Source organism: Gordionus sp. m RMFG-2023, chromosome 1, assembly GCF_954871325.1.
Source record: "Gordionus sp. m RMFG-2023 chromosome 1, tfGorSpeb1-WG-v2, whole genome shotgun sequence".
NCBI lineage: Eukaryota > Metazoa > Nematomorpha > Gordioida > Chordodea > Parachordodidae > Gordionus > Gordionus sp. m RMFG-2023.
Window position 1 is genome coordinate 26,826,184 of NC_088775.1, and position 15,478 is coordinate 26,841,661.

The window sequence follows — 15,478 nt, forward strand, 5'->3', positions numbered from 1 at the left end:
ATAAGAAAGCTTGGTGGGCTGGGGGGCTCGATGATGTCACTTCTATCTTCTGTAAAATGCCGGTAATTAATTCGATGAAAGACCCGTTTATATCTACTGGAGGGTCTCAGATGTGTCAAAAAGTTCAAGCTTTCTTTAATGCCTAGACAGAATGAAAAGGGACTTAGAAGGTCCCCTTGTTGTATTCCATTGCTTGAAGGAATTAATCTTTCTCTAAATTGGAGGGAATTAACATAGCAATTAAAGACTTGGGAATATTCTGGGTAAGGTGAGGATGGGATTCGGAACACGCTACGCCAGGATTTAAAGATATTTGAATAGTATATTTTAATCAGGATTTCGTCACTGGGGTTTGTTTGCAAGTGCATCCGGGTCATATAAAGAGAGATCTCACATCTGCCTTTCACATTGACTCCTAATTAATTGAGGCCCAGATGAGGGGATACCCTGAATAGTATTCTGCTTATTATTAGCTTGGCGGTTAACCAGTGCCAAGTGGTTCCGGCGAATATCTTTATTTTGATAATGGATAGTTATTAGCTCCGTATAGCAGTGGAACAATAGTGGATGGTATGCTTCCAAAAAGCATGCGGTTGACAAGTTGAGTGGATTTTTTTAAAACGAACCATTGTTGCTTGATATAAGGTGCTGTTAGTCTTTGCAGAAATATTAGGTGAAAACACGTGTGAGGAATCACGCTTGAAGTAGAGGATGACTTTTCTACCATCACTTGTGAGTGGATGCATTTAAAGGAGTTTCAGGGTAGACAGGTAATTCATAATATCGCGTGAGCAGGGTTTTAAGAGAAAAGCTTGATAATTTGCTTGATCGTAGAAAGCCAGCTTATTGTCAAAGGTTGCCAGACGTATGGTAGATTTAACGTTGAGGTTGTCGAGTTCATATTTTGTGATTCATACTTTTACTCATGTTGCTACTCTTAAAGGACGTCCTAAACCGATTAAGTGGTAGTTGTGGCATCCCTAATTCGGTGATTTATATTTAGCCGTTTTGCACTGTAAAATGAAATTATTTTGTTGACAGTGATTTATTAATTTTTGAGTCTATTTCTAATAAATTTAAAATTAATCCTGTATATGGATTGGTATAATCTCATCAAAGTGGTTGTTTTATCATGTAAAGAAAAATTTCTGTCAGATTCAGAGTCAAAACTAATATCATTATTGTTAAAATTCACTTTTATTTGCATTTATAACTAAATGTCTGTCCTTGACTCTGTTTTAGAATGTTTATATTTAGCTCTTGTTTTCAACTGTATATTTTCTGATGCTTGACAGTTACTATTAATTGTTGAATCCATTTACTAAAAAATAGAAATCTTTTTATATGATGTTATATAATCTTATCAGTGTGGTTGTTTTATCTTGTAAAGAATATATTATGTGAGGTTTAAAGTCAACTTATAATCATTATTGTTAAAATTCTAATATATTGCATTTTTGAATAAATGTCTATTCATAAGATATTATAAACTCAGCTGTTGGATAGCTTCATGTTTGTTTCATTATGAGTCTGGTAAACTAATGAGTATCGAAAGCCTAAGCAGGCCCTGCCTAAAACATTAAACATTCTTTTTAAAGAACTGAAAAAATGTTTTATTTCTTAAATCCCCTATTCCCATTTGCTAATATTATTATCGTCTATCTTTCGGATGCCTTGCCCCTTCTATCCTATTTCAAACGAGCCATTCATTTCCCACTGAAATAAAAATATGTTTTAAAATATATAAAAAATGCATCAAGGTATCGAAGAAGCGTTAGACAATAAAATTTCCCTAAACGCCAAATCCAATAATAAATTGTTGCCGTCCAAAAGAAACTCGGACCCCTTGGTTACTGCCACCAAGTAATCGCTCAATTTATTTTATTATTTTTTAAAACTTTATTTTACTTTAAAATAAATTTACGATATCTTACATATTTTTTTCCCCCTTCTATACGAAATTAGAAAACTAAAGCCGTTGAACGAAGACGTTAAACATTCGCAATCTAGTACACATGTCAGCAATTCCAAAAACGGTAGTAATAAAAATTTTATAAACGGGGGTTCGGTTCGGGTTCATCCTAAAAACCCGGGTTTTCTTCTCCGGGTTCGATTTTAACCCCTGTATTTAGGGTTAGTTTGACACTTTCGATTCTACCCAATTTTTTGGTTTTCTTTTATTTTTTGTTGGTTTATAATATTATATATGTTTTTCCTATCAGTTTCCGTCCGAGCTCTAAATATGTTATAATTTATAAAAGACGCGTTTGATCTTGTAATGAATTATATTATATGTCCTACTTTAATTGACCAATTTTTCAAATTATTTTGATTTCACCCTTAAAATATGTTGTGTTACAATCATATGGCTAGCGTTTAGAAATATTCAAAATTTTTCTTTAGACCACAATTTAATTATAGCATATTTTTTTGAGGATTGAATTTATTTTTATTAAAAACGAATTTAAAACTAGGGTCATATAAAAACCAAATCACGATCTAATGATATAGCTCATATATATAAATTTTAATTTAAAATAAAACAATTAAATTAGGTAATAACAAAGGTGAAAACTAGCTTACTTCCTTTGTTAGGAACCATGAATAGCAATGCTATTACTTTGATGGATAGCCATCGTAATGGCTCTCTTTATAGAGGGCTTCATTACGATCACCATTTTTTCCTTATAATATGATAAATTTAAGGAATTAATATTTTATATAATTAATTAAGGAAAAGTAGAGCCACCCGCATCGGATCTTTTTTCAGTTCCGATTCGAGAAATTTCTATCATAGATCCAAGTCTAATTCAATCCGATATTTTTTATCATTATTGGAACTGTTTTTATGGTTATTTTGTTAAAATAATATTTCATAAAATATATTAATTAGGAAAACAATAATAATTTAAAATTTTTCCTAGGTTGGATCCGAAATAACATAAAAAACCATGGTTTGAACCCGACTTAGTACTAGGAAATATCCTTCTGACAGATCCGAGTTTGGTTGGATTGGAATCAGATATTATAAAACATTTTAATTTGAATAAACATAAAAAACAAAGCCTTCATCAAATAATGCGTCAATTTTATTACAACAATTATGCAGAGTTTGTGGACTAAAAGGATTTAGAGATTTTAGAAAATTTCCTTTATATCTTTATTTAAATCCTGTTTATAGGAGTTTATTATGCCAAGATTATAATTTCATCGTTTACGCAACATATAAAATAATTTATAATGATAAAAATTTAGCAATTATATATTCAAAACATAGTATAAATATGTACTGTAATTGTGCGTTACCTTTCCAAAAATATATTCTTGTGATCTGTTAAAGAATGTCGTTTTTTAAAAAATAAATTATGGCCATTTCATTTATTGCATACATTCAAAATAGGAAACATCGCTCAGTCCTCCTCCCACCCACTTCTCATCGAAAGCACGGGATTCATGGACGCTCTGGACGTGGCCGCCGTCACAAAATCGCGCGAAAAACAACGCAAAACTAGCGTCACTTCTCTTAAGCCTTTCCTTAATCGAGACGATGTGCAAACAATTCCCAAGACTCTAAAATCCGGGACCGATATGGATGAAGTAAGCTTTATATATCAACTGTTTTATATCTTGACCATGACTGTAACTTACATAGTTTGGAGCACCATGTGAATTATTAAGCTAAACGGGTAGATTAAGTATTATATATTAAGAAGATTTTTATTTGTTCAAACCAGACTTGATAAAATATAGTTTTCAAATACAGCTATATAGATGAAAAATTTATCTATATACCAATACAATTAAGATACATGTTTTAAATTATAATCATGTAAAGTATACATAATGCCAAAATTGAAACTAACTATAATTAAAAACTCAACGAATTAAATCAAACTTTTTTGATTCCATTTTATACATTTCTTATATATAATTAGATCATTAAAAAAATATTATTTTAGCCTTTTCTAATAAACATTTTATAGATTTAATCACTAAGGCACCTCCTTTTATACACATTAAGAAGTTTTCAACTGATGCGCTTTTTATTTTTTCTGATCAACACTTTAATATTTAGATAATCTTTAAATCTAATAAAATCATCACACTCATTTAGAATAATCAGTCAATTTATAATAGGTGGTAAAATTTATATCCCAATCCACTTGGAAGGGAGGTGTCTAAAAAAATATATTAAATCCTTCGAGTTTTAATCTGGATTAGTATCATTTGAAACCTTTGAAAGTTCATTGAGGATGGTTGTGTTTGAAGCTGGTCCAATCAAGTTTAAAAAAATTTGCTGAGCTGTTGATTGTTTCATCCACATTAATCTAAACATTTATAATATTTTATTTACAATATTTTCGTCATCCATTGTGTTAAATAAAATATGCCTTGAATTGAAAATAATAAACTCGCCCAGATATTTAATAAATTTAATACAAAAAATAATACCAACATTTTTTTAAAAAAATATAATAAGTCATTAAATAAAATTGCAGCAAAATTTATCTATATATACATACAGATACAACTAAAAATGTATCCAGATACCGATATATTTATAAAAATTTATCTAGATTCCAGAGTTTTAAATGTAATAAATCAGTGCCCCTCATCCTCACCAAGTGGAAATTCTTTATACAGTGCAGATATTTAATAATAATATGCAAGGTACTAGGGATGAATAACAAAAAGCAATTTAAAATGTTTATTTTTAGGTCATACTAAACAATTGCCACAAAACTAATAATCAAAATAATTTCAAATTAAGGGTGTTAACGAATATTTTAATTTGTCCTGACATCCGGGCACCCAATTGGCAAATAACAGTAGATAAAATTAAAAATAATAAAACCACCATTTGTCAAAAAATAAGATATTTAATTTGGTTTAAGAGTTATATTTGAGGATATTCATAATAGTATTCGTTTTATATCATAAATGATTTTCTTTCCGATTCACTAATATCGACTAGTTAGATTTTTTTAAAACAGTTTGCACATATCTAATTTTTGATTGGCACGGCTTTTCATTTGGAAAAAAATCAAATTAGCTCTAGACTTATCAATATATATTTTTTTAATAATTTTCTGACCGGATCTCCTGAAGCATTAATTTCTACTTACAAAGAAATATCATACTAAGGTTTAAAAAAAATTATAATGTATATTATTCTTTTTAAATCCCTACCTTATCTAATTGAAATATTAGTATTTGGTTTTAATCGCGATTTAAGTAAAATAATTACAAATTTTGCCAACCCTAAAAGGTACTCAATATGTAAATCCTAAATGCAAAAAATTAAATTTATAATGATTCTTTTCCCATTAGTTGACCCTTAACACAGCCGAATTGTCCTTTTACAAAGATGTTCCACTGCAAACTTTTAGCCAAATCCTCTCAGATGATAACGCAAATCTAGTAAAAATGGATGAGAGTTCCACAGCCATAAGTGTCTTTGATCCTGACGCAGAAAATACTCTTTCTAATCGTAAATAAATACGGAATTATTTTTACTTCCTTTTTTTAGAAACTATACAATCGAGATTTTTCTATATTAATTCTTGTGGTCGGTAAGCTAATATAATTTTGAAATTATTTTTTCTTAGATTCTTACATTAGTCTTAAATATATTATTTAATTTTTACACTTAATCTGTTTTCGCAAATAACAGTAGATATCTATTGATAAATGAATCATTAATCGTTATTTTAACCTTTAAACGATAGTATTGCTAATACATATTTTTGTTCTATCCCCTTTGGGCTATATCGAAGCCGGCTCTGGACATTCAAACGAGGGTCGTGTTAAAGGCATCACTAAGGGAATTCTTTTTTCCGCTCGCGACATTTCCGGCGACGGGACCCGCTCTGCCAAAAAGAACGTTAAATGGAAACCGGAACCCGAAATCCAAAGTTTTTATTACTTCGAGTCCGACGAATCGGAAAGAGGTTTTTTATTTTTTAGAAAAATTGGATTACAAATAATATTATTGTTCGCCCATTTTATTAAACAAAAATTTCGATTGAAAGAAAAATTGCATTGCGTAATATTTATATTTTGGAAATTATTATATATCTCAGGTTACTTTTGCCCAGATCAACAAACCCCCAGCGATGACACCGACCATACTGCTTTCGCTCGTCTAAAACGCAACGAATTGGCTTTAGAACGTAGGGCCATGCTTGACCATAAACGCAAAATAGTAGATTAATATTTATTATTGCTCTCTTACTTCAAATATTTTTAAAAAACTTATTTGTTCCTTCCTTCATGAATGGCCCAGGACACAATTAGTATATATATTTTATCTGAAAGTCTCTTGGGGAAAGAATTATTTGACAAGATAAAAGTTTAATAGTTTAAAAAGGAACCCTTAAGCATTAAAAAATAATGATATTTATAATTATACTAATCCTCGATGATTTCACTACACGGATCTTTTGCCTAAGGATTATTGAGATGCCTTGATTATGTACGAGGGTATGGTTTACATATATACCTTATATGTCATAAATTTTTATAGTTTCAATTAATGATCTGCATCTTAAGTTTTTTTAAGAAAATTTGACCTACCAGGCCTGATCCCGAGCGAAATTTTTTTTATTTGTCCCAAAGGGCCCGACCCAAAATAAAAATTAATTGTATGCCCAGCCCGAATTTATTTAAATATGGAAAATTTTAAGGAAATATTGGACCTTTATTCTTCAGGAATTTTAAAATATATAAATTTATTTGACAAAATGTTATATCATATTTTAAAAAATTATCAATTTTATTTGACAAAATGTAATATATTTAAAAATTTAAGCCTCATAACCCGACCCGAAATTTTTAAAAAATATTAGGCCCGATCCAGCCCAAACCGAAAATATTATTTTATATTTAACCAAGCCAGGCCCGAAATCTATTCGAGCCGGGTACGGGCCTTGATTTGCAGATCTCTAGTTTCAATATCTCTTGTACACATAATAAAAAATATATTTTTTAAAAAAAGATTGGTCCCACTTTAGAAACCATCCCTTGGCGGATGCCACAACTTATAAGCGGTATTACCCCGCTCTTGGCCTGCCCCGGAACAAATAGCCGAGAAAGAAGATTGGCACAATTTGAACAAGCTTCGGATGACCCTTCTCCCGCCGACTTAATCGCCTCAAAAATCCTCCATCTACCTACCCTTATCCCACTCGAAGATGTTATATTATACTACGATATGATTTTTTAAATAAATAAATAAAAATTTCGAGATTTTTATATTTAATTTAGTCAAATAATTCTAAATTAAGGGGTAGAGTTTCAACTAACTTTAGCTATCTTTAAAACACCAAGTTTTTATTCTATAAAGTTCGGAACATTTTAAGGCTAAAACACTTGTCTAAGTTTTATTGAAGTTGACCAAATTTTAACAAAATTATTTTAGAGTTTTAATCATATTACATTTTAATAATTATTTATGAATCATTAATTTTAAAGGATATTTTTATATTCGTTTGGAATTATAAAAATGTTTTTTAAAATATTTAACGTTGAGGAAAGATTATGATAATAAAATATATTGTAATTATTATAATAACGATTCAGCCAAACAATCCCGATAACATAATGGACTACAGAAATTATCAGCTGCTTACTAAAAAGACACCGCATAATAGGGTAGTTTTAAGATTTGTATATATTTTCTTATAACATCTTTACATCAACATTTTATTTTTTTGATGACTCTTGTAACATAGAGTTTTTTGAAAGTATTTCTCGTCTTTCTATAAACAATTTGGAGCCTGACCTAAAAAGAGCTACGGTTTTAACGACCGAGTCTGATCCGACAAATTAGGGTCGAAATCGGAGAAACCTTTTCTCAGTTTCGGACCTCGATTTTAAAATTTATTTCTGATTCTGATCTTTGAAAACAAAAAAAATTCAAAATCAAATCGATTGGACAATTCTCTCAGTAGATCGGATCCTAAAAAATAGGGTCCGATTGATGCAGGGCTTTTATTTTTTTTCTAGAGAGGTGCTTCTTTTCCTGGTTCTTATACTTATTGCAACTCTAAAAGTTCCAAAGGTATTTTATTCATATTGCTAGTATACTCATGCCAATATATAACGTTTATTTAAATAATTCTTTTTTAAAAAATTAATGACAGTTTGTCAATGGTCCACATCCAACTCTTCAGCCGCTTAACCCTCCCGGAAACAAAGGCAGCCTCCCCACAACAATTAATAAATCTCGGGGCAGCGGCAACATCAACATGGAGGGTACAACAGATTATTAATTTAATCATATAACAATACTATATAGAAAAATAGGTATAGGGGTAGACCTTCTAAACGAGTTTAGTTGGTGTTGGTTTTTTTAAATTGAAGACTCAAAAATTTAATTTAAAATGGTGGAAAGGGTGGGAAGTATTTATTTATAATCGTGACAAAAAAATATCCATACTAAATAGTAGCAAATAGTGGCCTACAATAAGAAGAAATAATTGATGGCTAAATAATTTATATAATTATTTATCAATTCTTTATTTTTTGCATTAATTTTTATTATAATATATATTTATGTCGTATTGGGATATGGAATCATGTGGGATTCGGAATCCCAACACGGGTTTTCGAGATCTTGAATTCCCACCGTTATTCGGAATATTTTTTTAAAATATTTTTAAAAAATATTCCGAATCCCCATGTATATTTTTTTATAACTTATTTTATTTTTTTTTACCGTCTGGCTGTTACCAGAAAATTTTTATTTTTTAGAGATATTTTATTTTCTGTTTTTGTAAATTTATATAAAATAAAATCATATTTTTCATATGAATATATATTTTTAAAAAATCCGAATTATAAAAAATTGTTTATTAAACTCATTTTGCAATTGCATAACAATGTTTTCCCATTGTTTATGACATTCCGGGATGCTCCTAAATATTTTTAGCAGTTAAAAAATTAATATATTTTATATACATCAATTAATTTGAGGAGTATATGTGGTTATTATAAAAATAACTTAAATTACCTAGGATTAGTATATCTTTGTTGGACTTAAAAATCATTTATTTTTATATTATATAGACTAGAGGGAATAAATGGTGTTGAAATTTTTCCAACACACGTTCCTACTCATATTTTATTTTGTTCAATTTTTATTACTTTTCCTTCTAAATTTTTAGGACAGATATTAGTTCTAACTGCCCTATGAATATGTAATAACATGTGATCACCTAATATAAAGTTATTTTGTTTAATTATTTGAGAATAAATTAAGTTTTGACGCCCACGATTATTTAAATATGAAATAAAAGAATGAGCCCTTATTAAAATATTAGAAATACTTCCCAATATTATTGGTAGCACATCTATTTTTCTATGTAATTTTATAGCCAACATTTTTTGAACAATGACTATTAGTAATATTATGGACAATTTGAAAGCACGAATCTTTGTTTGAAACCTTTGCTATTTTAGTAGCGACATAATTTTCTTCATTGGTAAGCAATAAAAAAAGTGATGGCTTATCTGTAAATATATAAATTTAATATCCCCTCTTTCCCTAATCGTTAAAAATATAATTACGCTATCGATATTTAATTATATTAAAATTATTTAGCTTTTAATGATTTTTTATATAAAAAAAGATCACCCTTGACTCAGCCTAATTTTTAGAAAATCTTACTTTTAAAATGGAATTAATATTTTTTCAGCCTGACCTAGTATTCATTTTTATTATTTTATGACATACTTTGGATTTTTGTGAATAGTTTAAAAGGAATTTATTGGTAATTAAAAAGTTTAATATTTTAAATTTTATCACTTCACAGCCCTGTACAAGAGTATATTGTATTAAAATACAATATTTTTAATATCTAATAATTTTATGATAAATATCTTTTATATATCTTATCTATTTTTTTATGTTCTTTAACTTAAGGCAAAAGGAGCATCAAATTGTTAAATCTAATGCCAATTGTTTTATAAAATATAGTGAATAATTTTTACCTTTGCAATTTGACTCTTCTGATTCACAAATAATATCTAAAATTTGGACAATGGAAATGTTTTTTCTTATATCTTACCCATGTCGGTATATTCTTTGATTGAAAGAGTTGTGCTAACATGTTCAATTCTAAATCTAAACAATATTATTTAAGAAATATAAACTTTGGTAAATTTATCGCTACTATTACTATTTGATTTGAATCTTCTTTAATATAAGTATTTAGATTTTTATATCTAACATTTCATGTAGAATAAATTTAATGAAACTATTTTTATAGCTTATCTAATTCAGTAAGCTCGGTAAGGAGGAGAGAATTACCAGGAATATGATCATAATAGCTAAATCTAATTTATTTTGTTAATGAACAAATATTTGAGTAATTTTTACCATTGCTATCGATCGAGTTCTCCATATCAAACGCATAGGCATATTTCTCTTTTATAGGATATAAAATTTAGACAAATAATTAGTGGAAGCATAATGTATATGTCACCAATTTTAATTATCGAATAAGTACTCGGAATCGGAAGATGCGTTGTCTGACAACTGATAAGGTGTATCAATCACCCAAATATCTGATATTTTTAAAGATTATTCAATTTATGCATTAAAATTTTGTTTAATACCATTATAGATTGAGGATTCGTTAGAATAAAAAAAATATAAATTTTAAAAAAAATTAAGAATGAATGACATTTTTTACTATTGGCCTCCCTTGTGTTGGATAATCTTATATGAATAGGAGACAAAGAATGAGTAATCAAAATATAAAAAACAAAACCATTATCAGAATATGATATTAAATCCATTCCATTCGAACTAGTTATTTTTTCTTGGTTATCATTACGAGCATAAAATACCTGGTAAGGTGTGCTCTTACTGATTCTACTATAATTAGTTTATTCTCAAATAATTAGACAAAATAACTTTATCAGATGATCACGGTTATTACCTATCCATAGGACAGATAAAACAGTATCTGTAAATTTAGAAGGGAAAATAAAAATGTATTTATATTTGAATTTACACAATATTTATTTTACATATAATTATAGTTTCTACCTTTTTAATGAATCTATTTTTGAAATTTTTACCAGTATATTATAATCTTAGATACAAATTTAAAATGTATGTATGGTCATTCCATCGATCACGAATCGGCTGGCCCCCTTTAAAATTGTTTAATTTCTGGAATTATTTAGACAGGTAAAGAAATGAGAAAGCCGTTTATTTTAGCTCGCTAGCACACCTGGTTCCCGAGATATAAGGGCTCAAAGGTGCAAAAAAGAGCCACTTGGAATCTGTAAAATCTTTAAAATGCTTATATCTCAAAAACTATTTATAGTAAAATAATATATAATATATCAAATTGTAGGTAAAAAAAATCTCTAAAGAGCTATCAAAAAACAATATAAACTGGCAATTTGAGCCGTTAACTTCCGGTTTACCTATTTTGATTTACCTGTGTTTTTAAGCAAAAAGGGAGTTTGTTTTCGAAATTTTTTTTTTGCTTTTTATTTAGACACCTTTGCTAAATATATATACGATATCAAACCTTGGCCACGCTATCGACTCAAAAATTGATAAAAAAATAGATGGCGCTTTATGAAATTACGGATTGTAGTTTATAATTTGCTGCTAACTTATCAATAACCGGATATTTTCACTTTTTATACTAAAAAATTTTAATTTCTATTAAATATACTAATTAAACGGAGGAGTAGAGTTGGCAAATGGCCATTAGTCACTTAATAATAAAATAAATTTCCAATAATAAATATCCTTCATATAATTTTTTTAATTTTTAAGTTATCTAGAATTTCATCGAATTTTTCATCATTTGATGAAGATAATGGTATTATTTTAGTCGTTAAAACATTATTTACTCTAAATATTTTTTTCTTCAAATATTTCTTTTCACATAGGCGTTTTCTTTTAATGAGAGATTCCCCATTTGATTTTAGAGATATATTAATGTTATCAATAGCCTCTTGATTAATTATATGAGGGTGAGAATCAATATCTACATTGTCATTTGAAGTATAAGGAATGTTTGCTAATTTTTGTCGGCATGAAGAGCATATTAACATATCTTTGGGTCATCCAGGGTTGACTTTCTTAGATTAAGGCTATAATAAGCATGTCTCTGTAGATTAAATGGGTTGCAACATTTTAATATTTGGTACGTCCATCTGTGATATAGAATAAAATTTTAATTGATCTGCATCTAGAATATGATTTTGCACTCTCCAAGTCCAGAATATTATTGGTAGACCTAGACAGACTAAAATAATAAGCTGCAGACAGGTTGTAATATTTAAAATTAATCTGAACGGGCAAGTTAAAAATATTACTCAGGAAAAAATAATATTTTATACAGTTTATTTTGTAATATATAATCGATAATATGCTCTATAAAAATATTCGTTTTTACTGCTGCTGTTATACATTATCGAGCTAATAAGTCATTCGCTATAGTAGCAAAGTAGAGATCTAAAAAATGTAAAACATTTTAAGGATGATGGTAGGGGGGGGGGCAGAACTGGAAAATTTTATCACATTTCTTATAAACATATCAATATTTTCATTTTCCTTAAGAATAACATTTTTTAACCTTAGCCATATCTACTTTTTTCTTCAATTTTTGGTAAAAATGTATATTTCGGAAAAGTTGATAGCGTCGCCAAGGTTTTGATATCGTATATATATTTATAAAAGGTGTCTAAATAAAAGGCAAAAAAAATTTCGAAAACAACTCCCTTTTTTGCTTAAAATACAGGTGAAGCAAGATAGGTAAACTGGAAGTTAAAGACTCAAATTGGCGCCAATATTTATTATTTTTTTGATAGCCCTTTAGAGATTTTTTTACCTACAATATGATATATTATACATTTTTTTACTTTTTAAGATATAAGCATTTTAAAAATTTTACAGATTCCAAAGTGGCTCTTTTTTGCACTTTTGAACCCCTATATCTCGGGAAGCAAGTGGCTAGCGAGCTAAAATAAACGACTTTCTCATTCATGTACCTATTTAAATAATTCCAAAAATTTTTAACAATTTTAAAAGGGGTCGGCCGAAAATGTGCCTTTTTTGTAGTCGGTCTTAGACCGGATCGATTGTCGGCGATCTTTTTTTGAGAACCGTGGTTCGGACCGGTTTTTTTATTTTTTACAGTCCGGACCGGTCTTTTATTAATATTTAAGTTTGCTTTACTAATCAATTAATATAATTTTATTTTATAATATTTTTCTAGATGAGTTATTTTAGATTTTGTTAATTTATATTTTACAATATGAAAACCATAAGTTTGTCCAAGAAACATTTTACTTATAGTCCCAATAAAAAATAAGAGTATGTGTTCCCTGCAGTACCAAATTTAATGTATCGTCAGCAACAAGTAACAAAATTATTGTTTATAATTTTTTAAGCAATAGATTAATCAAAATAAGCAGTATTATTATTAAAATATTTTGGTTATTATTTATTTAGTTCTATTTTTTCTTAAGAAACTGTCTGAATAATTCATTGTCAAAATAACTTAACCTTATTCTTAATAAAATAATTAGGTACCTTAAGCAGACATTTGATAAAATATATACTTCTAATGATGAAAATGAAAAAAAAACACAATCTACTCTTAATTTAATATGCCCTCCACAAGCACAAAATTACTTTCTTCAATACCATTGGATAAATTTCAAACTGAACATATGAACCAATTAATAATAAAATGGGTAATAATAGACTGTCTGTCAATGAAGACTTTTGAAAGTTCAGGTCTTCATAATTTAATCAAATATTTAAACTCAACTGCTACAATTTGGTCTAAAAACAAAGTTAAAAATTTTTATACAGCTAATTTTGAGAAACTAAGAAATTCTTTAAAAGATATTTTAAATAAAAATAATTCTTTAATAAGCTTTACCACAGATATGTGGAGCAGTATAAATAAAATTTCATTCATCGCCATTACTACACACTATTGATTCTTCTTTTACATTAAAAAATATTTTACTTGATATAAATCATATCCCATTTGAACATACTCTGAAGAAATATCCTTAGCTATAAAAGAAGTAATTGATGTATATCAATTGGAGGAGAATATACTGGCCACTACAGATAATGCCAATAACATCCAGAATATTTATAAGGAACAAAAAATTTCTTCCATGGCAGTTCTACAAACAAAGACATTAGCATTTATTTAATTTAAATATTTGTATTAATTATTATATTATTCATAATTAATTTTATATTGTTTATATAATACTCTTATATTTAATAAAATGATAAAACAAATGAAATTAGGTTAAAAAAAATATGTTTTTAAACAAATAAAAAGACCGGTCTTTTTATTTAGGACCACGGTCTGGATCCATCTTTTTCTTAAGGACCGTGGTCCAATCCGAGGGTATTGGTCAAGACTAATATAATAAAAACCGTAAATAATATTTATCTAAAAATGTATTTATTATTTGAAATAGCTATAAATATTTATCGAACAGAGACCTCTAAAAATATAGTATAACAGTTACTATTATATATATATATATTAGATTCTAGATACATTTTTTTAGAATTCGAGTTACATTTATCTAGATATTTTAATGACTCGGATAAAATATACCTAGTTTTTGTAAAGTTCGAATTACAATCAGAATATAACGAAAAAAATGAAAAGTCGTTCTATATAATCCTATTAAACTATATTTATTTATAAAAGGTACAATTCCTCTCCCCAATTTTTTGAATAATAACATGGCACACAATTACAGCTATCCCTTGCCACATCTAAACATGCCGCCTCATCTTTCCTCTTTCACATCTCAAATGGGTTCGATCGTCCCACAGCAACAGTTAGCTCAACAATCGATGCAACAACAACAGTTTGTCAACACTGGTCAGTGTACTTATTTTGTTTTTGACTATCCTATAATTATTTTAGCCGTTCTGGTTAATTCGCTCAAAGTTAAGCCCCGCTAAAAAATTTTGGTCAAAGCCTGCCTGAATCCCGGTGGCAAATTTTCTCGGTCTGGTCTGGCTTCTTTGACTTTTTACAAATGGAATTAGGAAATATATATAACTCAAATAGTTCATTCCGGGTCATTCCATGACACATCAACCACGATTCGGCCGACCCCTTTCGAATTTTTTAAAATTTGGTAAGCAAAGAAAGGTCAATGTAACTATAGCCAAAATTTTAGCCTCCTAACGTTTATATTTTTGAAGATAGGGTTCAAAGTGGCAAAAATGACGTATTTTTACCATTATCTGCCTTCATTCAATTAAGCATATCTTAAAAACTACATAATTGTAATTGTAAATAACAAATTTAATATCAAAATTACGTACAAAAATCCTACTTTTAGATAAAAAAAAATTTATTTTTTTTCCCAATTTCCGATCATTTTATTTAATAAGGACTAAAAACGATTTTTTGGAAACTTCAATTTTTTTTTAAAAATTTAGTAGACTTTA

At 28.3% G+C, this 15,478-nt stretch overlaps 1 protein-coding gene across 1 annotated transcript in view; it reads left to right on the forward strand.

Annotated features, from left to right (window-relative positions):
* Window positions 1-15,478, forward strand: part of LOC135931024 (serine/threonine-protein phosphatase 1 regulatory subunit 10-like) — a 43,476-nt gene that overhangs the window by 14,829 nt on the left and 13,169 nt on the right. The window contains exons 7-16 of the mRNA XM_065467873.1: window positions 1,761-1,863; window positions 1,966-2,036; window positions 3,401-3,597; window positions 5,332-5,491; window positions 5,778-5,951; window positions 6,084-6,205; window positions 6,998-7,195; window positions 7,582-7,653; window positions 8,145-8,256; window positions 14,724-14,900. Coding sequence (XP_065323945.1) covers window positions 1,761-1,863; window positions 1,966-2,036; window positions 3,401-3,597; window positions 5,332-5,491; window positions 5,778-5,951; window positions 6,084-6,205; window positions 6,998-7,195; window positions 7,582-7,653; window positions 8,145-8,256; window positions 14,724-14,900 — 1,386 coding nt within the window. The remainder of the gene's footprint in view (window positions 1-1,760; window positions 1,864-1,965; window positions 2,037-3,400; window positions 3,598-5,331; window positions 5,492-5,777; window positions 5,952-6,083; window positions 6,206-6,997; window positions 7,196-7,581; window positions 7,654-8,144; window positions 8,257-14,723; window positions 14,901-15,478) is intronic.